This window comes from Cervus canadensis, chromosome 23 (assembly GCF_019320065.1).
Source record: "Cervus canadensis isolate Bull #8, Minnesota chromosome 23, ASM1932006v1, whole genome shotgun sequence".
Taxonomy (NCBI): Eukaryota; Metazoa; Chordata; class Mammalia; order Artiodactyla; family Cervidae; genus Cervus; species Cervus canadensis.
Window position 1 is genome coordinate 16,995,774 of NC_057408.1, and position 26,729 is coordinate 17,022,502.

Consider the following 26,729-nt stretch of genomic DNA (forward strand, 5'->3'; position numbering starts at 1 on the left):
GCATGAAGTCTCTATGAGTAAAGACAAAGTTATTGTTCTTTTCCTGTATGTCCTTTTCTTTTGTGGAAGAAATTGTGACCTGCAATCATTAGCTCACATGACTTGCATGTACGTGTCTTTCTAAGACCAGCAAGAATAAAGTTAAACTCCAACTTCTTCATGTGTCCTAAGCTACTATTCCCAATGAGAACCCTTAAAAAGTCTTTCTTCTCTTACACATTGAATTGTCTTCAAGGCCACTCATAGTACAATTCTAGTAATTAATAAAAAAGTACAATTAGAAAATTACATTTTCTAATCTATATTCTGAAAGAGTTTGTCCAGCCTGACCACCATTTCCTTAACAATTATTCTGTATCACCAGGAAAATGTTTCAGACTCTCAGCTTGAGAGATGCTGCTGAAGTGTCTCAGCAGCAGTAGGTGGAGAACGGGTGCGTGCGTGCGTGCTAAGTCACTTCAGTCGTGTCTGACTCTGCAACGCCAGGGACTGTAGCCCACCAGGCTCCTCTGTCCATGGGATTCTCCAGGCAAGAATACTGGAGTGAGCTGCCATGTCGTCCTCCAGGGGATCTTCCCGACCCAGGGATCAAACCCAGGCCTGTTACTTCTACCTGCACTGGCAGGTGGGTTCTTTACCGCTAGCGCCATCTGGGAAGCCTGGAGAACAGGTATTCCTCGCCCTCCCCTAAGGGCAGGACCGCGGCCTCAGTGCCTGTGATCTCCACTCCCGCCCCCACCACCCGCCTGGCAGCCCGTCCCGAGGGTCCCCACGTTCGAAGGTCAGAGAGAAGCTTGTCTCTCTGCAGTCACCTGCTCTCAGTGAGGAGAAAAATGGATAAACAGGGGACATTTGGGGGGCAGTTTTCTGATTTTTACACAAAGATGTATCAGAAAAATCAATTGTTTAAGCTCCAGATTCACATTTTTCCATCAGCTTGCACTGTAGCAAACCAGCTTCTGATTCATGGTCAGGACAATAGAATCAAATGCCGGTTTAAAAAAAAAAAGATAAAAATTGTTCTCTGAACACTACGGTTCGATCTTGTCACTGGAGCTGTCTTCTCCTCAAGGGTGCTGCATCCTCATAACAGAGCAATATTAAAAACTGCAGACTTATACTGTTGGTGGTGTTCATTTGCTCAAGCCCATACTGTTGGTCTGACTCTTTGCAACCCTATGGACTGCAGCATACCAGGCTTCTTTGTCCTTTACTAACTCCCAGAGTTTGCTCAAATTCATGTTCATTGAGTTGATGATGCTATCTAACCATCTAATCCTCTGACATTCTCTTCTCCTTTTGCCCTCAATCTTTCCCTGCATCAGGGTCTTTTCCAGTGAGTCAGCTCTTCGCATCAAGTGGTCCAAGTATTGGAGCTTCAGCTTCAGTATCAGTCCTTCCAATGAATATTCAGGGTTGATTTCCTTTAGGATTGACTGGTTTGATCTCCTTGCTGTCCAAGGGACTCTCAAGAGTCTTCTCCAGCGCCAAAGTTTGAAAGCATCAATTCTTCAATGCTCAGCTTTCTTTATGATCCAACTCTCACATCCATACATGACTACTGGAAAAACCACAGCTTTGACTAGACGGACTTTTATCACTAGTTGGCAAAGTGGTTTCTCTGCTTTTTAATATGCTGTCTAGGTTTGTCACAGCTTTCTTTCAAGAAGCAAGCATCTTTTAATTTCATGGCTGCAGTCACCATGTGCAGTGGTTTTGGAGCCCAAGACAATATGATTTTTATGGAGGGAGTATGTATTGACCCATTTTCCACTTTGCCACCTTTTCCAGGATGCTGCCTCTGTGTTCCCCATTTCACAAGTGACAGAAGCAAGGCACAGAGCAGCAGAACAGAAGCCCAGGTATAGAAGGCAGTGCATTTCTCAGGTGACTTCCCCAGGCAAGTAGCTGGTCCAAGGATGCTGCGTGTGTACTCACTCCCACAGGGAAGTGTGTAGACAGGCTCTGGGATTTTACTGACCTGTCTCCTTGTGTCAAGATGAAAAGAACCTGTTTTTCTGCCCTCTCAAGAGATATCACATCATCCCACAAAATCTGAAGGGGTGGGAATGTGTCTCCATGTTCTTCTCCGTGGGACCCACAGTCACTAGAGGCAATGCTGGGCTCCACCCAGAGACACCATCACAGTGAATGGGGAATGGATTTGGAGCAGTTTCCTCTGGGGATGTGGCTTACAGAGAAGGTCAAACCATGCTCACTCAGCATTCCCCCAGACTGCTCTATCCAGCTGGGGTTTAGCAGAAATGAGTCACTGTGGGAAGGGAATAAAGGTGGACAAAAGAACGTGTTTTTCTCCAGAGTACACTGTTCCTGGAGGCATGGCTGTCAGTGGAAGGGTTGCATTTCCATGGCATTTGGTCTAATATTTCCCCTTTGAAAGGGTGTGGAGTGTTTGTACTGTGGATTGACTTTCCAACCGTGTCACACTCACATACAGTCAGCCCTCCAAACCCAAGGGTTCTGCACCCATAGACTCAATCAAGCAGATTGAAAATATTTGGAAAAAATTCTGAAAAGTTCCAAAAAACAGTCCTTGAATTTGCCCCACACCAGGAACTACTTTCCACTGTATTTACTACCCTTCAAATAGCCTTTACACTGTATTAGGTATTATAAGAAATCAAAAGGGGATTTAAAGTACAAAGGAGAATGTATGTAGGTTATATGTCATTTCATAGAAGGTATTTGAGTATTTCTATATGCTTGAGGTATCCTTGAATCAATCCCCTGTAGATCTCAGGAAATGTCTGTAGTGTAGATTTCATCTTTTAAAACTGTAAAAGTCATTGGCTTTTGGCCCACAGATAGGGTTATGCAACCATGACCATGATCTGTTCCAGAATAATTTCATTACTCCCCAAGAAGCTCCCTCCACTATTCTTCCTTCCCCTCTTTGGAAGCCACTGATCTGCTTCTTGTCTCCATGGGTTTGTTTATTTTGAGCATTTTGTATAGATGGAATTGCACAGTATGTGGCTTCTTTTAATCAGGCTTCTTTCACTCAGCATAATAGTCTCAAGGTTCATCCACGCTGTTGAATAAATGGTGCATCATTACTTTATATGACTATATGATGCTCCGTCATATGAAATATCACTTAAAAAAATCCATTCATGTGTGGATATACATTTGGGTTTTGTGTACCATGGTGAATAATGCCAACATGAACTCTCATGTAGAAATTTCACTGTGGACATATTTCTTAGGCATTAACCTAAGAGTGGAATTTCTGGGTCAATGGTAAGTCTATGTTGGATTGATTGATTGGTCGATTTTTACTCTATGATTGATTTAGAAGAACTACCAGACTGCCTTCCCCAGCAGCTGCACCGGTTTCCTTTCCCACCAGGCTAGGAGAAAGCACGCGTGTGTGGGCGGCCATTCTCTCCTCACCCCGCACTCAGTACTGCGCTTGGTCGGGGTCTGCAGTCCCAGCACGTCACTCACTCACAGGAAGACCCGCCCACCACAGGGTCCCGGAAGCACAGGGCTGGAGACACCAGCTGGAGGAGGGGAGACCTGTGTGTCGAAACCGCAGAGGCGGTTCCTGAGCTCAGCCCTGCTGCTCTTAGGGCGCCTCCTGGTTACGTGTGTCCTGACCCCCGGACACCGGCGGTCAGAGACCCCTGAGCTGAGACGGGTGGGCTGAGCGAGGGTGGAGTCTGCTGGAGTCTGATGGGGGAGCTGAGTCTAAAGAAGAAGGAAACGGCAGGAGAGAAGACCCAGGGTGAAAAACGACAGACATGAGGAATGAGAGCGCCCAGTCAGGGCTGCGTCACGGGCGCTGCCAGAGAGCGGGAGGGCCCCGGGCCGGAGCAGGGTGGACGTCTTTGGGCTCAAAGAGAAAGGGCTCTGAGCCCAGAGAGTCAAGGAGCCCCGGCTGGGCCTGGAGGAAGCCCAGGGGACAAAGTAAGGTAAGTTGGTCTTCAAGGGAGCTTTCAACCAGGACTGAATTCTGAGAATAAACTTTATAAAGATTTGTCACGCAGCATATGGCTTTGAGGAGAAGGCACTCACTGGTAAAGACTAGAAGTTGGACTAAACATGCAGAGCTCTTAGGATAGTTCGAATAGAAACTACATCATCCTCCCCACCCCAATCCCTCCCCCTGTCTTTGGAAAGTGCTCCTGGCACTTCATAGACAAGGTTATGACACCCTGATGTCACAAAAGTGTTACAAAAGACTCAGCAATTCTCAGAGGATTTTGCAAGTCTGTAATTTCTAATTTATGTCTTTGGGAATCAAGGAACCCAATAAAACTCTAGAGGCAATACACCTTCAGGAACCATCTTGCTCTTTCTAATACCATTGTTGGTTGGTTAAGAAGCAGCTCCTCTGTCTTCCTAAACCTTTACTTCCTTGTGAAGGGCGTGAAGTTTTGTCAGTGTTACTGAGTTGCACATCCTAGGGAGCATTTTAATGTCTTCCTTCTTAACCAATTATGTGGTTGTGCCTGTCGTAGTGAAAATGGTTAGGAGGGAAGATCCTTCAAACATCCATCAGTAGGATACCTGCCAATTGCAATGTTCCCTACAGATACTGATACAAATGTGCACACATTGAATGACATCAGAATAAGGTTAATAAGCTTTAATTTTCTCAAAGGAGAACCAACTACAGTAAGATATAAAAAGATGTTAGCTAGCGAATTAGTCTCCTATGTAGGCTTATCAAGTAAGACAAAGACAAATGCATAAAACTCCAGCCCTCCACTCATTCCCACATTTCCATTCCCGCCCTAGACAGTCATCCTAATTTATGCTTTCAAACAAATTCAAAGCTGTTCCTTGTTGATCTCTTATAATTCCCTTCCTGGTTCACCCTGGCATTCCTGTTTTACCACCCAGAAAAATCAATACAGGCACTGCCTTTTAGTATGACTGTCCCTCTTTCTCCTTTCTTTATGTGAAGTATTAATTTTCCCATGATCTTGATCTTTTCCTGATCTTTTCTCAAGGGCAACTCCTTACTACCCTCTTCACACCATGACTCCAGGAAACATGGTCTTCTCTTTCTTTTATTCCTGCTGCCATTGTTCTTTCTCTGTCCCTGTGTCCTATTTTAAGTTTCTGGCCCTCCAGGTACTTCAGGATGTGCCTACCTGCCGTCTTGTACGTTACTCCTTAATAGTCACTGAGTGATCTGTTGCCTCTGTGCCCTGTAGGTTTTCCACTTCATTCCAGCTCCTTCCAGTGCTGGGCAACTGCAAAACTTTCATTTTGTCGCAACAATTGAATTGATTCTTGTTTCATTTTACACCTCTATTCTAGATGAATTTACCCCCAAAGCTTTTCTTGACCCTTAAAAATTGGATCCATGATGTTTAATACCTATTTGAATATTTTCTTTATATAAAACAATATTAAGTATAGTTGCCTTATGATGTTTCAGATGCACAGCAAGGTGATTCAGTTATACATATACACATGTGCTATTCTTCAGATTATTTTCCATCATGGGGTATTACAAGATATTAACTATAGTTCCCTGTGCTATACAGTAAACCTTTGTTGATTGTTGCATATTGATTTTTTAAAATTAGAAATCTAGCATTCTATTCATACTAAATCAAGCAAAAGGAATAAAAAATATCATAAATCTTTTAGTTAGGCAAAAGTTCATAATTTTCTAAAATACACATTTTATACATACTATTTATATATACGTACACAAAAGCTTGGGGTTTTCCTAGTGGCTCAGTGGCAAAGAATCTGCCTGCAATGCGGGAGACGCAGGTTCAATCCCTGGGTTGGGAAGATGCCCTGGAGAAGGGAATGACCACCCAGTCCAGTATTCTTGCCTAAAGAATCCCATGGACAGAGGAGCCTGGTGGGCTACAGTCCATGGGGTCACAAAGAGTCAGATACGACTGAAGTGACTGAGCATGCACGCACGCATACGAACTCTTGATAAAAGTTTGAGAAAGAATATCTAAAAAAAAGAAGAGAGATGGGGAAATTAGAAAACATAAACTAAATGAAATGGGAGCCCTGAATATGAAATGGAAAAAATGAAACGTACTAGATAAAAGTAAAAGGTCATCATATAGTCCAGTAGTTTTTAAACGTGGCTGCTCATTAGAAACACATCAAGAGCTTTGGAGAAAAAAAGGCATTACCAGGCATTTGTATTTTTCAAAAAATTCCAAGATAATTCCAATATGCATCTGGATTTTAAAAAGTGATTACAAGTTTTTATATTAAATGGTAGTTTTGGTGCTTTATGATTTTATTTTTCTGTTGCTCAATCATGATATAATGGTATTAATGAGTAACAGTTACATAGTCACAATAGTAAAAGATGTTTATCAGTTTTCACAGTCAATAGTCCAGCAAAAAATAAAAGATAATTATAATCATGAGCCTTAATGAGAACATGGTTAACCTAACAATATAAAATAATTGCATACAACTTGGGGGGTGTCAGGCGGAGTGGTGTGGTAAGTGGAAGTGCACACATGCACATGCTTTCATCAGCTCAGCCAGTCTGTCTTTTAGTTGGTGCATTTAATCCTTTATCATTTAAGGTAACTATAGATATATATGATCCTATTACCAGTTTCTTAATTGTTTTGGGTTTATTTTCTGTAGGTCTTTTCCTTGTCTTGTGTTTCCTGCCCGGAGATGTTCCTTTAGCATTTCTTGCTTGTCTGGAAAGCTTTTGATTTCACCATTAAATCTGAATGAGAGTCTTGATGGGTAGAATATTCTTGGTTGTAGTTTCTTCCCTTTCATCACTTTATGTGTATCCTGTCATTCCATTCTGACTTGTAGAGTTTCTGTTGAGAAATCAGCTGATAACCTGATTGGAGTTTCCTTGTTATATTATTTGTCTTTTTCCCTTGTTGCTTTAATATTTTATCTTTGTCTTTAATTTTTGTCAGTTCTTAAAAATTAAGGATTGGTGTGATGTAGAAGAAGAGAATGACTGATAAATTACTGATGAAAATGTTTGTTAATACAAGTAACTTGGTAATACTTGGTGGTATGTGGTTGAAATTCAGCAATTCTCTGTTCAACCATATACCCTGTATGTTCTCACATGCTGTGCTCAAAGAGACATATATTGTGGGTTAATTGCAGTACCGTCAACAGTGGCAAGAAATAGAAACAATTTAGACATTTGTTAATAGGCTAATAAAGGAAATAAATACTCCAGGTTTATATAATGGAATATCCTACAGCAGTGAATGTAAATGAGCTGGATATTCATGTATCAGATAGGATAGATCCTCAGACATAGCACCCAGCGGAGAAGCAGGCACATGGGGAAGAAGGAACAGCTCCTGTTTTCTCCCTCTTCCTTCCCATGTCTCCCCTTTGTAACCGTAAGTTTGTTTTCAATATCTGTGAGCCTTTTTCTGTTTTGTAAATAAGTTCATTTGTATCATCTTTTAAAATTAGATTCTACATATGAGTGATACCATGTGGTGTCATATGCCTTTCTCTGTCTGACTTCATTTTTTTTTAAATTGTAGGATAATTGCTTTACGATGCTGTATTGGCTTCTGCCGTCTAGCCATGCAGAGCCGTCATAACTATATATATCGTCCCTCCCTCTTTAGCTTCCCTTCCTCCCTCCCAAGTCTGACTTCACTTACTGTGATAATCTCTAGGTCCATCCATGTTAGAAGCAGGGACTTATTCATGAGAGAGGTTTGCCAAGGATCCTTTACTTTGGGGTACAAGTGACTTGCCAAACCTCATCTCCTGAGCCAGACTCTACTCCATTAGCATGCACTTCCCATCTCACTGTCTCTGAAACTAGCCTCTGCATTTCTGGAAGTGATTCTTCCCTCCGCATTTCTGGAAATGATTCTGGGAGTCATCTCCTAGCACTGCCAGGAATAGTTATTATCACGTCCTTCGGTTTCCCAGTTGCCCAAGCATGAGAGCATTCATTCCCCAAGGTACCAGTAATTGTCTATTACTGCACAAGAAACTTCTGACCTTGAAATGATTCCAGAGGTGTCTCCCTAAGTACAAGGATCTCTTGACAAAGTACTGATGACATAACTCTATGTAAAAGAATTTTTCCTGAAACTCAGTACATTCAATTATTTATTTGGTCTATATTTGTTTTGATTTACAGTAGTTTTCCAATGATAGGCACATCCTTCTCTGGAAGTACTGTTTTAACAGCTAAAATCCTTAGGTTTTGCTCTAGTAAATTAAGGTCATTTAGCAATGCAGGCAGGGAGTGTGGGAGGGCACTCTTCTCTGCTCTCAAACAGTGTGTTCGATTCCTAGAACTGCTATCATGATGGACCCCAAACTGAGGCTAAAAATGACAGGCATTCAGTCCATGGGGTCGCCAAGAGTCAGACACAGTGGAGCGACTCACACTATTCATTCTCTCCCGCTTCTGAAGCCTCGAAGTCTAAAGTCAGTGTGCTCTCAGGACCACATTTCCTCTGAAGGCTCTAGGGGAAAATGCTTCTCGGCCTCTTTCAGCTTCTGGTGGTTCCTGGAATTCCTGGGCTTGTGCCTCTGTCTTTCCATGACCTTCTTTTCTGTGTGTCTCCTCTTATAAGGCCCCAGTCATTGGATTCAGACCCGCCCTGAGCTCCTTTGACCATCTTTTAACTAGCTTCACCCACGCTGCTGAAGCTGTGCTCAGTCGTGTCTGGCTCTTGCAACCCCATAGACTGTAGCCCACCAGGCTCCTCTGTCCATGGGATTTCCAGGCAAGAACACTGGAATGGGTTGCCATTTCCTTCTCCAGGGATCTTCTTGGCCCAGGGATTGAACCCACCCTTGTCAGGCAGATTCTTTCACAGTAGCGCCACCTGGAAGCCCAGTTATTACATCACCCAGTTAATAAATCACCTATTTCTAAATAAGTTTACACCCTGCACTTCTCCAAGGACATACATTTTTGAGGGATACTATTCAACCCACTACAAATAATGATCTCATTAGTCAAGATGAATCACTTTAATAGTTTGAGGGGAAACCACCCGGCTATTTCCCATAACTATGAGACAGGAATTTGATGGTGGGGCCCTTCCCCTTGCCCACACATCTTCTAAATCAGTAGTCTTTCTATTAAGAGTACATCTCGAGGTGTCTACAGGGATGTTTCTGTTGCTCTAGCTTTTCACTATCTCAAGTGCATGGGTTCTCGTCTCCAAATGTAGTTACCCGAGAGTCTCCTGCGTTCACAGGGGCAGGTTTCCTAACCTGCCAACATTTCACAAAAGAACAGTGACCTTGTCACCTCGCTCAGATCTTCCTGATGAGAAACGCCCGGGAACAACAAAGACAAAACTCTTCTACTGATTAATCAAGATGTGCAGGCCCACTCATAGGCTTCTGCCTTCCCCCTTTTCATACAGTTTTCTATAACATGTGAATTATGGGGGGTCAGAAAGACAGTATTCGGGGACTTTCCTGCCTGTCTAGTGATTAAGACTCACCACTTCCTCTGCAGAGGACAAAGGTTCAATCTCTGGTCAGGGAACTAAGTTCTCACAGGTCACGTGGAATGGCCAAAAAAAGGGGGGTGGTGGTGGGTATTTTAGTTCATATTGACTTGTTCTGAAATACGAGTACATATAAATTAAGATGGGGAAGGTGGGAGTAATGATATATGTTCAATAATATTAGCCTCTTTGAGGCTTTGACCATGGTCAAGATTGAGCCCCTCTGGAGACCACAGCAGAGGGCATCTACTGAAATTAAATATGAATTTTCTACCAGTGAGTTTATGTGTAGCAAATTCTTTTCTGCTGTTCTTGATGCTTAATGTCAGTGACAAGAAAATACCAAACTAACTGGAATGCTCTACTGGGTGATTTATTTTCAAGTCTCATTGGATAAAATGCATGAAATTTTTTTTTCAGATATGGTGTGCATCATCCAATTAATGTTATCAATTGTCAATTATCAATATTATCAATCTTTCAATTAATTCATCAAATCTCATCATGATTATTTTCTCCTGTGAAAGGACTCCTCATTTTACTTTATCTCTAAAAGTGTTAAATGACTCCACCAGTTAGTTATTAAGAAAGTCCAAGATTCTATGTTAGATGCAGAACCAATGAATTTTTAGTAGTTTACATTTTTACCTTAAATTACAATATGGATAATTTTGGTCTGACTCTCATTAAGAATGAGAATGCTGTTCCAATAAAAAATTAGCTTTTGTTTTAATAATCTTTTATTGAATTTTTAATGTATTCTTTTTTTCAGTTGTATGGTAAAGGTAAGTGTAGTGATAATTCAATCCAAAAGAGACCTATGAAATTTAGAGAAATATCATAATAGAAAATAAGAATCTTTCATATTTTAAATTTATAAATATTTTCATTTGAAAGCAAAGATGACAAAGTTATCAATAAAAGACTTTAAAATATAAAATTAGGGTAAAATTTTTTGGAGAAAGTGGAGTAGAAATATAGTCTCCATGTAAGAAAGAATACTGTAACATATTAGAAAGCTACAGGGCTTGTCATGTATTTTGGAAATGGATGATAGTGAGCATCTTAGGGTTGATTCCACTGGATGCATTTTAAAATGTGATGTGACAGTTTTATTATAAAATAGCAACACTGAGAGTAGGTCATGAGCTATCTTTTATAACTATTTACAGTACAGACAAATTTTAGATGTCAACTAAAAACTACGGGAGGGTTGGAACATACTTTCTGAGCTGTTCTTGAACAAAAGGTTTGGACGTCACTGTTGCCGCGGCCGGGTTCAGGCCGGCGTGTTGCTGTGTGCTTCCGAGCGCTGCCTCTTTCTGGCCAGACCACTAGTGACACCGTGTGGCAGTGACCGCAGCAGCAGCTCAGCAGGACAAGACTCACGGGACAACACAGACTTCTGGTCTTTTCTCTTTAAAGCAAGTATAACATTGATGAACCTCCTGTATATCTCAACTTGGGATCACCCTGGGCTTCTTAAAGTTATTAGGAGAGGGAGGCTCCAGGGAGAGAGAATGATGTTTAACTGACAGGATGGTGGATGGATTATACTTCATCTGATCATGAAAATGACGTGGTCTTATTCTGTGTTCACTAACATTTATTGTTTATCCCCACAAAGAAAAGTCCTGTGCTAATGGCTTTCACTGGTGAATTCTACCAGATATTCGAAAACAGCACCAATCTTTCTCAAACACTTCAAACAAATCAAAGAGGAGACGGTATTTCCTAACTCATCCCATAGAGGCAGCATTACCCTGATACCAAAGCTAAATAGACACTAAAAAAGAAAGCTACATACCAGTATCTCCCATAAATACTAATGCAAAAGTCCTTATAAAATAATAGCAAACTGAATTCAGCAGCATATTAAAAGAACTACGTACCATAACCAAGTATGATTTATTTCTAGAATGCAAGGATACATCAACACATTGAAATAATCAGCTTCTATAGCACATTAGGGCTTCCCAGGCGGCTCAGTAGTAAAAAATCTGCCTGCCAATCAGGAGACCCAGGTTTGATCCCTGGGTCAGCAAAATCCCCTGGAGGAGAAAATGGCAACCCACTTCAGTATTCTTGCCTGGGAAATTCCATGGACAGAAGAGCCTGGCGGGCTGCAGTCCACGGGGTCGCAAAGAGTCGGACATGACTTAGCAACTAAACTACCACCACCAATAGCACAGAAACAAAGAATGAAGAGGAAAAACCACTACGTGATCATCTCAATTTATGTAGGAAATCATCAGACAAATTCAATACGTTTTCTTGATAAAAGCATTTAGCACATTAGAATAGAAGGATATTTCCTCAACATGATAAAAGATATTTGTGAAATACCCACAGCTCGAGTCACACTGCAGAGTGAAAACTTAAAGTGGCTACCTTAAGAACAGCCACTTTCTTTTTCCTCTTCTACTCACATAATTTTGGAAGTTCTAGCTAGGGAGTCAGGGAAGAAAAAGAAATAAAAGGCATTCCGATTGGAAAGAAAGAAGTATTAATAAAATGGTCTCTATACACAAATGGCATGATCTTATATGTAGAAAACCCTAAAGAGGCCACAAAAATCTGTTAGCTCTAACAAATAATTTAATAATTGCAGGAAGTTTCTGCAATATGAAATCAATACACAAAAATGGTTTGTATTTGCATGCCCTAAAGGAGAAAAATCTGAAAAGGAGATTAAGAAAACATATCCATTTATAATAGCATCAAATTTTTGTGGGTTGTGGTTCCAATGAAAATTTTATTGTCAGGGCATTTGCTGTGCGATTTTGGTCTGTGTGATGCTTGATAAAGCTGTGGATCCCAGTGGTCGTGACTAGTCATGACTGGTGCCACTGCAGAGGCTGAAGGGAGTTTTCTGAGGCAAGGTCTCTTGGTTCCACTAGATGAAAGAAAGAAATTTCTGAAGCGTCTCTGACCAATGGGGATGAAGGTTACTTCACAGGACTGGTCCCATGTTACGGTGGATCCTCCTTGCTGATGCTGCCTGGTTATGCAGTATCTCTTTTAAAATTATTTTTTTATTTGGCTGCACTGGGTCTTAGCTGTGGAATATGAGCTGTTAGCTGTGGCATGTGGGATCTAATTCCCTGACCACATATTGAACCCTGGCCCCCTGCACTGGGAGAGCAGAGTCTCAGCCACTGGACCGCCAGGGAAGTACCTATGTGGTATCTCTTGAAAGAGCAGGTGGGCTGCAGTCCCCACAGAAAAGAATCACATCCCCTAAAAACAACTTCTTTTCCTGCCCCAAATGTTCCCTTTTGGATCCTAGCCCTGGAAAAGTTTCTTTTCTTTTAACCTCTCCAAATAAGACTCTATTGTAAACACAAACCTCAGGTAATAAGTGCACATAACATTCACTATTTCCTGCTGTCAGCGACACTCAATGCACAGGTTGGAACCTAAAACCAACAGTGTGGCTACTGTACGGTAACTCCCACCTGTCTGGCTGTGCATCTCCTGGGTAAGCCTCTCTTGGAGAAGCTGAACTCTGCCTCCCCATGCAGTAACGCAAAGCCTGTGGACTGCAGTCTCTAAGGAACGTGGAAACCCAGAGGCTGGTGCCAGGCTGGGGTGGAGGTGATTTGCTGAAAGGCTGAGAAATCCAGGAAGCAGATCAACCCTGGTAAGCCAAACTGGCAAAAATTCAGGGCCCCGGGCTGTCAGAGGAGGCTATGCTGGGGTTCCACAGAGGCGTCAGGTATCTGCAGTTTCAGCACACCGTCAACGCTCCATCCCAGGTGGCTCAAGTGGTAAAGAATCCGGCTGCCACTGCAGGAGACGCCGGCAACGCAGGAGACATGGCTTCCATCCCTGAGTCGGGGAGATCCCCTGGAGGAGGAAATGGCAACCTCCTCCAGTATTCTTGCCTGGAGAATCTCATGGACAGAGCAATCTGGTGGGCTACAGTCCATGGGATCGCAGAGTCGGACACGACTGATAGACTACACACGCACATGTTCCATTTCACTTCTGACGCAGTGTTCTTCCGCTCCAGTGAGCGACAACCGATTGAAAAACCACAGATGCAAACAGGACTGTGGGGCCTGTAGATGGAAAGAGAGCTACTCTCTAGGACGAAGGGTAACTGGTAGCAGACATTAGGCAAGTGGGGGGAAAACCTCTCATCTCTATTGTTGATGAAGATTGACATCAATCTTCATGTCAGTGTTGATGCATTGACAATTGGAAATACAGTTGGAAACTCAGAATTTCTGACAGTTAATAAGTAATAAGGGTGCCTCTGTTACTCTTTATTTATTTTTGTGACAAGAACATCAGGACCCACCTGGAACAAGAGCAGAGGAACAGAAGCAAAACCTGGAAGCCTCAAGAGGATCAGTGTGGTCCAGGAAAGATCCCTGAAAAAGCAGGGAATCTGGGGGGAGAGGGCTCTTCCCTGCAGCATTCCAGAATAGGGCTGGCACCTAGTTGTTGCTATCTAGTCACTAAGTTGTGTCCAACTCTTTCAGGACCCCATGGACTGTAGCCTACCAGGCTTCTCTATCCGTAGGATCCCATAAATATTGGTTGAATATTCAATTAAGGTTTTTGACAAATTTCTAAGGAAGAAGAGTTAGAAAGGAAGGCTGGGAACCGCCATCTCTCCTCCTCCTTTGTTGTATATGTTTGCCAGTTGAACATGTTCATGCCACAGAAGAAAACCAGCTAATCCTTGACTCTGCTCGTAAAGCTACAGGTGAAAGAATTTTATGGTGATAATTGAACTGGGTGCATCTGCCCTAAGGACTGCAGCCAAGATCCTGGCAGAATGGCCAGAACTTGAGAGCGGTGTGCCCTCACAGGGTCTGATGTTTCATGAATTGATTATATAATACCCACCACTTGCATAGAGTCAGACACGATGGGGAAGAGAAGCAAGAGAGTGTATCTGCTTTCTTCTGGCAGCTTTTGATTTGTTTGACCCTTTTAATTCTCTGTTGCCGAGTAGCAAATGATGTGGGGCTTCCCAGGTGGCTCAGTGGTAAAGAACCTGCCTGCCGATGCAGGAGATGCAGAAGATGTGGGTTTGATCCCTGGATCAGGAAGATCCCCTGGAGGAGGAAATGGCAACCCACTCCAGCATTCTTGCTTGGAGAATCCCATGGGCAGAGGAACCTGGCGGGCTCCAGTCCATGGGGTTGTGAGTCGGACACGACTGAGTGACTAACACACACAGCAAGTGATGCCAGCACTGAGTGTCTTCAAAGGACCATTTCATTTGTTTGTGACTGTGGGTCAGGAAGCCAAACAGGGCCCTGCGGAGGTGGCTGGTCCCAGCTCTGAGTGGCACTTGCTGGGGGCTAAGAGCACCTAGCTCAGTCTAAACTGGCTCCCGTTTGCCCATTTCCCTTCCTCTTGTGGTTCCATCCCTCCAGAGGCTCTCAGCCCCATGGCAGCTCTTCGGTTTCTCAGTTCTGTGCCCACACTCACCCTTCACCCATTGTCCCGCCGAAGCCACAGGAGGGGTCCTGGCTCATGTAGCTACTCTCATGACCTCCTTCCTCTGGGAAGGGAGGCCAGCAGGGAGGTTCTGACACACACACTCACTGTCTTTCCCCATCTCTATAGGCTGAGGTTGCAGACATAAGACCTCGTCAGCTCTGCTTCCTCCAGCATCGTCTTACATCTCAACTTCACCCGAAGGGAGGGCTCTTCTCCAATATGCTCTGCCACATGTTGCATCCTAGATTCCGCACTTAGAACACTGTTCAAGCAACTTCCCCTAAGATCACGGGCCTTCCTAGTTGCCTCCAGGTTCTTCTTGAACTATTTAAAAAGTTCAAGTGATAGGCTCAGTGAACTTTATTCAGTATTTTATAATAACCTATCGTTCTGTGTGTTCAGTCATGTCTGACTCTTTGCAACTCTGTGGGCTGTAACCCACCAGGCTCGTCTCTCAGTGGAATTTTCCAGGCAATACTGGAATGAGTTGCCATTTCCTTCTCATAATAACCTATAATGAAAAAGAATCTGAAGAAAGGATATATATATATATGTACATGTATAAAATCTGAGTCACTTTGCTGTAGCCCTCAAACTACCACAACATAGTAAATCAACTACATTTCAACAACAAGGGAAAATAGATCAGAGCAAGATGAAAAGGTGGAGAATTGGCCTTAACTTTGGATATGACGATTCCAAAGGACACAATCTCCGTACTGGAAGGGGCTGGCTTCAGAAAGCACTCTCTCTGAGCAGAGAAAGATGGGGCAGGCTTGGGGCTCTTTAATTCTCTGTAGATGGTTGTGTACAAGTACTTTCCAGAGACTCTCATGGGGACACTGGAGAGTAGGGGCCTAATTTCAAACCTGACTTTTCTCGTCTGTGTCTTGTAGAGGGTGCAGTTCTGACAGAGAGGACGAGTTGCACGCCCCCGATGAAGAGAAGAGCTCCGTGGAGAGCGTTCTCACGTGTTGCGCGGTGCAGCTCAGCCCTCCTGGGCAGTGGTGTCAGAGTCAGCCTGGATATCACCGGGCCGGGGAGCCCGGGGGAGGTGGCCTTCACTCACGGTGCTGATCCTGGTGACTGTGCGTCCCAGACATTGTTTTTTGTCTCCAGTTTTCATCCATCATCTCTAGTCTCTCTTACACGGCACTGGATCACACCTCCTAACCCACCTGAGGTGGGGTGGCTTGTGGCTCCTAGCAAGCTTTTAAATGAAAACCACAGAATAACTCTTGGTCTAGCTCATTCTTGTGTTCTTTTTATGGGACAGGAATTACCCGCCAGCAGACTGCTTCTGCAAGACGGCTCAGGAGATCTCAGGATGAGCGTGCCTCAGGTCAGGCAGCTTAGCTCACAGCTGGAGCGCTTCCCCTGGAGTAGCTCTGTGCGTGCTCGTGATTCCGGCTGCCCTTCCCATGCTGAATATGGCACCATGGACTTCAGTGGGTTCAAGTTATTCTTTTGAGAAAGACAGCTTATCTTCTTGAACACAGGTTAGGCTCGACAATGCTTCCCCATTAGCAAAGCAGAGGGGCGTTGATGTGCGTGTTTCTCCAGTGTTGGGAGACACACCTCTGGCTGGTGGCTGTCCTGAGAGCCTCCCGGCACAGCTCTGGGGCCTTTCAGAAGGATTTCCTCCTCAGAGCCGTCCTTTCCGCCTGGCAGGTGGAGAGCTGAATCATTAAGAGCACGCAGGGAAAGGGAGGGGCAGAAGGTAAAGGCTTGTATTTCTTCTTCAGAGACGCAGCTTGCACATCTCCTGCCCGACTGTCTACTTCACCCCTGAAAAACAACAAAGGTAAAAAGAAGTAGCTTTGTGCTTTATCATTTCAGCTGTGCTTCTTGTCACAGGGGAGGAGATAAAGGCAATAAACTATGGCATTTGAACAGAGTTGCCATGATCCAAAATGAGGGGGAAACTTACTCTTTAATGAGGGTGGTTTTTTGTTACTACATTCCTTAACTGGTCTGAATGTCACTGATAGTGTGCATTTTTAAGTCTCTGAGGCAGGCGAAACTGATTTCAGATTTCCGATTTGTTTAGCGAAACAGAACTCTGTGGATATTTTTTATAAACTCCCTAATAACTCTTATTCAGAACACAGCTGGTCACACATGGCTGTCAGCTCCATGTGATGAAGCACGTCTTAGTTCCTTAGAGGATCTTAACTTCACTGGAAATGCCTTAGCAAAAACTTTATGTGTGGGGAAGAATTCTTTAGTTTTCTGGGTCTACGTTTCTTCTTAGGGCTTTAACATTAGTCTCTTAAGGTATAAGTGCATTCTGTAAACAAATGTAAAATCTCATGGTTTATGTTTGTGTGATGGTGTGGTCATTCCAAAGTTCCTACTGCTTCCAGGATCAATAAGCACATTGTGAAATTTACAAAGTTTGAAGGACAGAGCCTGAGAGTAAAAGATTAGCCCTGATTTAGGGAAGGAGAAGAGGCACTAGAAAAGCTGTTGTATGAAATGGTTAAGAATTTAGCCAGGCTCTGCACCAGGTTTTAAGAACTTGGTGTCTTAGCCACCCTGGGAGACGTACTTCCCCCAGAAGGACAAACCCAGACCCTGAGGCTTCTTGCAATCTCTTAGTTGTCAATATTCCCTTCTAAGGGGCTTCCCTGGTGGCTCAGTGGTAAAGAATCTGCCTGCCAATGCAGGAGACGCAGGTTCCATCCCTGGGCCTGGAAGATCCCCTGGAGGAGGACACGGCAGCCCACTCCAGTGTTCTTGTCTGGGAGAATCCCATGGACAGAGGAGCCTGGTGGGCCACAGTCATGAGGCCAACAGAGTCGGACGCGAGTTAGCGACTCAACAGCAGCAAGGCTCCCTGTTTAAGGCGCGTTCTCTCCCTCTGCTTCCTGAACAAAAGTCTCCCTTTCTCAACCTAGAAGAGCTGCAGTCTTGGGCATCCTTTTATTTTTCTGTCTTTTCTTTTTCCCCATGACAGCTTCAAGATGACACATCTCTACTGCTTGGGAGGGATTTTTTTTTTTTATCCTAAAAGCAGATAGAGAGGTGCTCTAAAAGAAAATGTCTGCAATTCTTTGTCTTTGAGGTTTAATCTGAAGTCCTTCTACCTCTAAGGACACTTCCAACTTGCCCTCCTGCCTCGGTGGCATCTTCCCTGTGTGTGTGAGTCTCTTGGTCGTGTATGACTCTTTGTGACTCCATGGACTGTAGCTTATATCTTTGGTGGGATCCACATGCCTTGGAGCTTCTGTGTTCCAAGGGTTCCTCTATCCTGAAACTGACTGGGTAATATTAATGAGACCAGAAATTGTAAAATGCGTAGAATGTCCCTTTTGCTAATACATATTGATTCCTGGGTGACTGTGCAAGACACTGATAATTTCCAGGTAGATTTTCCCTACTCTCAATAAATGTTAAATCTAGCGATGAAGACTAGCCTATACAATGAACAAGAACCTGTAACCTCATCCATGAGTACCTGTGTACACACGGTCACCAGCTGTAGAGGAAATTGTTCAGTTAAGGTAACCGCATAAAATCAGTTGGATGTAAGATTAGCATGGAGACTCTGTTGTGAAGGAACTCTTTGAACAGCTAGAAAGGCTGAATTTTGGAAAACAAATGGAGGAAGTAGAATTCTCAAGTGCTGGGTTAACAATAGTTAAAAACTCAGTCTTGCAAATAAACAAATACCACAGCTCATTGATTAATTTTAATTACATATTTCTAATAATTTTTAAGAAAAACTTGAGGCCTGAAGTTTTCCTTCTTAGTTCTGTGCTCTAAATGTTTGAAAAATGATAAAATCTAACTGGGAAGTAAGGTAAATAATACTGTTTTATTAACTATCAGATTAAGTCTATTAATGCTTAACATCTTGGACAAATTTAATAATTTTTCTGGTAGAATGTTGTCATTTATCCCTAAATGTTAACAATTATCCTTATTTTATAATAATCACAGTGCAATAAAAATCAGATCATTTCATCTCAAGTAAAAGTTTGCATGGGGGCCTCCCAGGCGGCTGTAGTGGTAAGGACCCCGCCTGCCACGCAGGAGACACAAGAGACGCAGGCTCGATCCCTGGGTCGGGAAGATCCCCTGGAGGAGGGCATGGCAACCCACTCCAGCATTCTTGCCTGGAGAGTCCCGTGGACAGAGGAGCCTGGTGGGCTACAGTCCATAGGGTCGCAGAGTCAGACACAACTGAAGCAACCTAGCGTGCACGTGCACCCACGCATGCACACACACAGAAATGCTAATATGAATAGTATATGACAGCATGTGGAAAAAGCGTAGGCTTCAGAAGAGATGGACCCATATTTACATGGTGGCAGTGTGTGAATTCCCAAGTCCTTACTGTCTCATCTGCAACACCAGGGTAACATGACCCATCCTGCAAGACAGAGTCTGAGTAATGTGTCTGTGGTGATTGACGCATACCTGAGCCCTGTGATCCAGCCATGTCCTTTACAAAGAAGTTCCCACCCAGGTGGGTAAGGGAGTGTGCGGGAGGCGGTGCCCCCAGCAGTGTTTCTGATGGTGTAGCCTAGGAAGCCACTGGGTGCCTGTCCCTGAGGAGTGGATACACCAAATGTGGTGAAAGCATAAAAGCACAGTTACCCAGAAGTAACAGATTATGTTTTCAGAGTAACATGGATGAATCTTTTAAAAAATATTCATTTATTTGGCTGCACTGGTCTTAGTTGCAGCACATGGGATCTTTCGTTTGCTACATGCAAGCTCTTAGTTGAGGCATATGGGGTCTAGTTCCCTGACCAGATTTCAAACTTGCCTGCTGCCTGCACTGGGAGCTCGGAGTCTTAGCCACTGGACTACCAAGGAAGTTCCCATGGATGGTTCTAAAAAAACATAACACTAAGTAAAAAATCAACATAAGCTCATTTATGAAAATACAAAATGCATATATAAAGAAATCAATATTATACATGAACACATAAATAGAAGAACATGCTTTAAACAAACTTTGTCTTCTATAGGAATGGAGGAGAAAGGGGATCTGTGGATTGAAGGTAATAAGCCAAGGAGAGGATGACTTCTGTAGCCCAATGATGGCTCATGCTAAGAACGGAGAGATGTGATTACCTCAATTTTTTATGCTTATGGATAAAAAAGCAGACAAAAACACAAAATGTTTAATGAAAGGAAGGTGCCTGTTTGTAGTAAGGGCTTCCCTGGGGGCTCAGTGGTAAAGAAAGCACTACCAATGTAGGAGGCGCAGATTCGATCCCTGGTCCAGGAAGGTTCCCTGGAGAAGAAAATGGTAACCCACTCCATTATTCTTGCCTGGGAAATCCCATGGAGAGAGGAGCCTGGTGGGCTATAGTTCATGGAGTTACAAATAGTCGGACACAACTTAGCAACTGAACAACAGCAAAAACAGCACAATAAGTACTCTATCAGTATATTCCAAACTCTTCCTAGGTATCCCAGTAACTGTTGGGCTACAATAACTATGCTATGTAGGCAGGTTGTTTTATAATGAAAATAAGACAAAGATTTAAGAAGAATAAACTCACATTTGCTTATAAAACAGAAATTGCATCCCAGAACCTGGCGTTAGCCAGAATGCCTTATGAAGCATGTCTGGCTTGGACATGCTTCATTATGGCATGTGCTTTCGTTATTAAAATGTTATTAAAGTAACTGAACAAAGAGCTTCCGGAGATACTTTTATTATCAGGCGTGTTGCAGAGAGCAATACCGAAATTAACTTGCGGAACAGCATCTAGTTAAAGGCACGTACTAGTATTTTCATTAGGTAAGATCAGCCAAACCTTTAAAAAACTGGGAAGAGCAGAGAAGGGTATGGTCTAGGCTCGGTGTAATGTAACTGCCAGGCTGGGTGGGCTGGTGATTGGAGCATGCAGCATCTATTCCTGATTATTTTAGGACAATGAGTTTCGATGACAGGGATGTATGGTCATCTTTTTAACCACATAAATGTCATGGGCCATTATTTTGAAAGTCCACAAGTGACACACTTCCCTTCAGTCTCTCTCTGCCTGATTAATGCTAAGCCAGGCACTCTCCTCCCTGTCCCAGTTCTGAGGCTTTGGCCCTTGGCTCTGTTTGGCTCCCAGTGCGTGAAGTGCTGTGTTAGTGAGAAACTATATGCGGTGCCTAAATCAGCAACCAGAGAATGCACTTCCAGAGAGCTCAGCTCAGGTAGGTATGGGTGGCAAACAAGGTAAGTTAATAACTAAAATAAATACACACAGGTGGAGATGTAGATTGTTCACCTGTCTTAATAGCCTAGAGAATATAAACCTAAACTAGGATTCCAAAAGAAGGCACAACTGTAATCTAAAATAGGGGTCCCAACCTCCAGATCTAATGCCTGGGGATCTGAGGTGGAGCTGATGTAATAATAATCAAAATAAAGTGCACAATAAATGTGCTTGAATCATCCTGAAATCTACCCCCACCCTGGTCCGTGCAAAAATTGTCTTCCATGAAGCCAGTCCCTGGCATTAGCCAGAATGCCAGCTGCCAGAAAGGTTGGGAACCACTGATCTAGAAGATGAGACAAAGAAGAAAGAAATCGTTCCATCTCCCTGTGGGACTAGTGAAGGAAAAAATATCAAAAAGCACACATGTGAGGTCAGTGGTCTAACTGGTCCAGGTGGACAAGGATGTGTAAAGAAATTCCTAAAGAGACTTGAAATGCCTCTAGCTGCAAGAATCAGAAGACTCAACTAAGATGGAGGATGTTATTATCTTACAGGACAAAAAAAATCCCAAGATAGGGCAGATCCAGGTGGGTTAATGCATCCACTCAAAGGTGTGTCATCAGACACTCAGATTCTTTCCATCATGCTCTCTGACACCTTGGCTTGGTTACAAAATAGCTGCTGCATCAGTGGCCACATGAAAGCAAAACAACCCTAAAACAAAGAAGAGGATTGATTTCCTTCTGAGAGTCTCTTTTTATCAGAAGGAATTTTCCAGAAATCTTGCAGCAAAGTCTGCTGTCTTACTGGCAAGGTTTGCCATACCTTCTGATTTTTAAGATTTTATTCATTTATTCCCTCCTAACTTTATTGAGGGATGACTGACAAGAATAACTGTATATATTTAACATATAGTGATGGGGCTTCCCCGGTGGTGCTAGCAGTAAAGAACCTGCCTGCCAGTGCAGGAGAGGGAGTTCCATCCCTGGGTCAGGAGGACCCCCTGGAGGAGGAAATGGCAACCCACTCAGCGTTCTTGCCTGGAGAATCCCAGGGATGGAGGAGCCTGGTGGGTTACAGTCCATGGGGTTGCAAAAAGTCGGGCACGACTGAAGTGACTTAGCACACATGCACGCACACACCTCACAGAGTTAAATCTTTCTTTGGTGTATGATGAACAAGCTTAAGATCTATTCTCAGCAACTTTTGAGCACACAGTACAGTATTATTCACCATTGTCACCATGCTGTACATTAGCTCTTATTCTTCTTATAAGTGAAAGTTTACCATTTAGGGCTTCCCTGGTGGCTCAGATGGTAAAGAATCTGCCTGCAATACAGGAGATGTGGGTTTGATCCCTGGATAGGGACGATCCCCTGGAGAAGGAAATGGCAACTCACTCCAATATTGTTGCCTGGAGAATCCCGTGGATGGAGGAGCTACAGGCCATGGGGTCGCAAAGAGTTGGACACAACTGAGCGACTTACACTTTCATATTTTTTTTTCACTGATGTGGGATACAGAATGCCTCAGTTGGCTTAAACCAATCATGGCTTATTCCTGAGGAGTGGGAAGGCTTTTCTGAAGGACATTCTACATGAAAACTGTACCTTGAAATCCATCTCTCAGCACAGAATAGGGGGATGGAAGGGAAGGACTAAACAGCATGCAAATAACATTTTTAAAAATGTGCTATGTGGGGAGAATTTGAAAGGGTTCGAAAGAGGGGAGACGTGCTTGCTGGAGTGATTGTGGGTGAGAGTTTCAGTGGTGGCTGTTAGAGCAGCTTGCAAAAGGGAGGGAGGGAGACCTCTGAGAAGAGAATTGAAGTCAGGAGACCGAGGGCTGGAGCTCCCAAAGCCGACGGGAGCTCCGAGCAGGTAGCCTGGAGCCCCGACTTCATGAGCTCTGGGGCTCCCTCTGATCTCTCCTCAGTGGGGTGTGCAAGACCTCCGGGACATTTCTGCCTGTTCTCCGGCCCTACCAATCACCACCTTTGACTTCCTATGTTGCACTCTCCTGATACAAATTTCTCTTTCAGGATTTTGAGTCCCTGCTCATGTTTTGCCTTCTGTCAGTAATGATCTTCCTGTATGTGTGTACCTGGGTGACCTGTTTCATTCTTCAAGGGGGAGTAGGACATCACCTCCTCCAGGAAGTCTTCCTGTGACTCTTGGGTTAGTTCTGTCCCCCCTGAGCTTCCTCAGTATTCTGTGTACATCCGTGTATCATAGATATTTAGTGAGTTGGTCAGGACTGGTGCTGGAATAAAGCATAAAAAGCAAACTCCTTGCTTTAATGCAGATTGTACTCTAGAGAGAAGGTCAGGCAATAGATACATGTATACTACATATACGTGTTTTATTTATGTAAATAAACATAAACACTGCTTATATTTACATAAAGTCATGTATATATAATGTATAAAATTCACACATTTATAATATATGTGGTAAATATATTTAAAAATGTAATACAAGGCTGGGAGGGGGTCACTTCCCTGGTGACTCAGTGGTAAAGAATTTGCCTGAAATGCAGGACATGCTGGTTGGATCCTTGGTTTGGGAAGATCCCCTGGAGAAGAAAATGGCAACCCACTCCAGTATTGCTGCCTGGAGAATCCCATGGACAGAAGAGCCAGGAGGGCTACAGTTCATGGGGTTGCAAAGAGTCAGACGTGACTGAGCAACTAAACTAGAACAGTATAGAAGGCAAAGATTTGCATCCTGATGTTTTACTGTGTCCAGAGGTTGAGAATGTGAGAAAAATCCTGAAAGAGACTGAGGTGGCTCCAAAGGTGTGGCTGGATGATCCAGTGACGGGGCAAGAGAGAATGATGACCAGGAAGTTAAAGGAAGAAAGTGTTTGTTGGCAATGGAGGGTCCTAGAAAGTGAAACACTCCCGAGGGTAAGAATGATGCTCGATTGTTCCTGCACTTGACATTGCTCAGTAAATGTTTGGGGGATCCAATAAATAAATTCCTCATTCCTGACGTGCCGCTGTCCTTAGAGAACACTCATTCCCAGCATCTTTTCTTTCCTCTCAAATTTTCCTCCTCTTTTCCTCCATTTTTCCTGATGTCTTGTGAGGCTGAGGGCTTTGGCCACCTTTGGATGGCATGACCTATTTGCTAGGATCCCCTTACTTTTGTGGAGGAGACAGGAGATAAGGTTCAGCAAGGAGAAGAAATGTGCAGAGAATATCAAGAGAGACCAGGCTTGCCCGCCGTCTTTCACCTTGGTTCTGCAGGAGTGACGGGATGGAGACTGTGGAGACGGGAGCTGGTTGCGGGGGATCTCTTTTGGCGGGGCTGTGTAGCTCAAGGACTTTTCTGTACAAATTCCAGGATGAGGAGATTACCTAAAGAGTGGAAAGTAAGAGCCAAGGGCTCAAATTTCTTCTGTGTTTGTGTTCCAGAAAAATTAGCCATCACTCTTAAATGTACACAAATAATGAGAGAGAGCTTTGAAGTACTGGTTGAAGAGAACAGTAAATCTTCTCTTCATGAGAATAAAAAACTACTGTGAAGGCCCTTCCCCCATCCCAGCATTTATAGCTCCTCAGAAAGTATGACAACAGGCTGTAACTTTTCATGAAGCAGTGGGCTCAGATGCTTACATTCGCGGAATGTCATAACTGAATGCTTGATATAATCTGTGCCTCCAGGTAAGTCTGAGATTTTTTTTCCCTTCCATTCTCAGGTAGGGCTTTGCCTAAAATGGATGCCCTCAGCACAGCAAATGTTGAATTTTGTCTGGATGTGTTCAAGGAGCTGAACTATAACCACGCAGGAGACAATGTCTTCTTCTCCCCGCTGAGTCTTCTTTATGCTCTTAGTATGATCCTCCTGGGGGCCAGAGGGAGCAGCGCGGAGCAGATGCAGAAGGTACTGGGAGCAGCAGGCGTCCTGGTGGCCCGGGGGGTCTTCCTCAGAAGGACTCACACCTCCAGACCCAGAAGAAAGAAGAGCCACACGTGGGCAAAGCATATTTCTTAGGACTAACGGCCTAGATAAGGCTATACCTTATAATGCAGATAACACAGTGCATGCCGTGCTCCATCTCTTTCTTGCCATCAATGCTTTCACACATAAGTGACTGAAATTTACTTTCATAGTTTATCCTCGCAGCGATTTAAACATGCCAGAGAACGCATATATGGTATGATTCTTGCCCTCTACAATTTTAATTTACAATAAAATGAGTATCTATCAGAAACTAACACAATGTTGTAGAATAATTATACCCCAATGAAAAAAGAATGGAGTTTAAAAAAGATGACCAAATTCAGTAAAAAATGACTGTTTAAAAGTTATCTAGTTTTTTCCAGTGCTCCTTTATGCATTTGAAGTTCATACTAGCCCTGTGTGTTAGGGGTAGGAATTGTTATCCCCATTTTACAGGTGGGGAAGCAGAGACTGAACCGAGACTAAGAAAGAACGGGTGACGTGAGCTGACACGCAGTGGTTTTTCCGCCATACATACGTGTATACATTTATACACGTGTGTACATATATATGTATATATGGCTTCCCAGGTGGCACTAAGGGTAAAGAATCCACCTGCCAAGGCAGGAGATGCAAGAAATGCGGATTCAACCCCTGGGCCAGAGAAGATCCCCTGGAGGAGGAAATGGCAACCCACTCCAGTATTCTAGCCTGGAAAATTCCATGGACAGAGGAGCATTTTTTTTTTCCCTTGAAAAGTCTAGAAGAATGTCACTTAACAACTCCCAGGGTATTTGCACATATTATTATTGTTTGTCCTTTATTCCATATTTTGATGCACTCTTAGGATTTTCTTGCATTTAAATAAATAATTTAGTGGGAGACCATGCGGCGTTTTGCACAACCCCGGAAGAGCACTGTCAGTGCTGGCCTGGCAACAGTGCGGGAGGAGCGGAGGAGTCTGTGAACCAGGGCTCAGGGCCTGGGGCCAGACAGCAATGAGAGTCTGGGGCCAAGTGGATTAACCTCATGAACTCAACTTCCCACAGAAAATGAAGATAACAGTATCTACTTTAGTAGACGGTATCAACTGTAAAAGTTGTCGGGAGGGTTAAGTAAGATATGCAAAGGCTTAGTTCAGGATTTGTAATATAACGTCATTAAACATCAGCTCTCACCACTGGTCTTTATCTGAAGAGGAAAAACTTGTAACTGTCAGCCTCTGTAGACTATATGTTGCTTTTGATGGCAATCTATCTCATCTTTTTTTTTCTAGGTGCTTCACTTTAATCATATTGTAGAATCATCAGGACCAGAGTTCAGGGACTTGGCTAAGGTATGATACTATCTCTGCTGAGCTGTCGCGTGCTCTTTGATAAAAAAGCACCAAGAAACAACACAGTCCAGGTGCTGAGTGGCAGAGCACCTCACTGATTCGTAAGAGAGCGAGAGGTGAATCCCCGGTTTCCTCTTTAATCCTCCTGGGGGTGACTATGGCCGATAGGGTTTAATACAGTGATAATAACAACCGTAGTAAAGTCCCCCAGATTTTATCATCTGATTTTTGTCATCCTCATTCAGTTTTCTGTTCTCTTATGGACTGTGCCCCATGGTGAGTCTGCCAGGTTCTTTTATGCAGGGTCAGGTCCTCAGTCTAATGAGGGGACTGAGAAAGAACCCAATGCTTTACCTTTTAA

At 43.5% G+C, this 26,729-nt stretch overlaps 1 protein-coding gene across 4 annotated transcripts in view; it reads left to right on the forward strand.

The window, feature by feature from the left end:
• Nucleotides 1-3,657: 3,657 nt before the first annotated feature.
• SERPINB11 (serpin family B member 11) overlaps nt 3,658-26,729 on the forward strand; it is a 31,232-nt gene continuing 8,160 nt past the window's right edge. The window contains exons 1-7 of one of the 4 annotated variants that reach the window (XM_043444270.1): nt 3,805-3,935; nt 15,806-16,408; nt 16,655-16,713; nt 23,127-23,262; nt 23,833-23,993; nt 24,788-24,972; nt 26,309-26,368. In XM_043444270.1, coding sequence (XP_043300205.1) covers nt 24,805-24,972; nt 26,309-26,368 — 228 coding nt within the window. In that variant the 5' untranslated portion in view covers nt 3,805-3,935; nt 15,806-16,408; nt 16,655-16,713; ... (1 more) ...; nt 23,833-23,993; nt 24,788-24,804. Of the gene's footprint in view, nt 3,936-15,805; nt 16,409-16,654; nt 16,714-23,126; nt 23,263-23,832; nt 23,994-24,787; nt 24,973-26,308; nt 26,369-26,729 lie in introns of those variants that run through there. The other 3 variants (XM_043444271.1, XM_043444272.1, XM_043444269.1) reach the window with 3 other exon arrangements.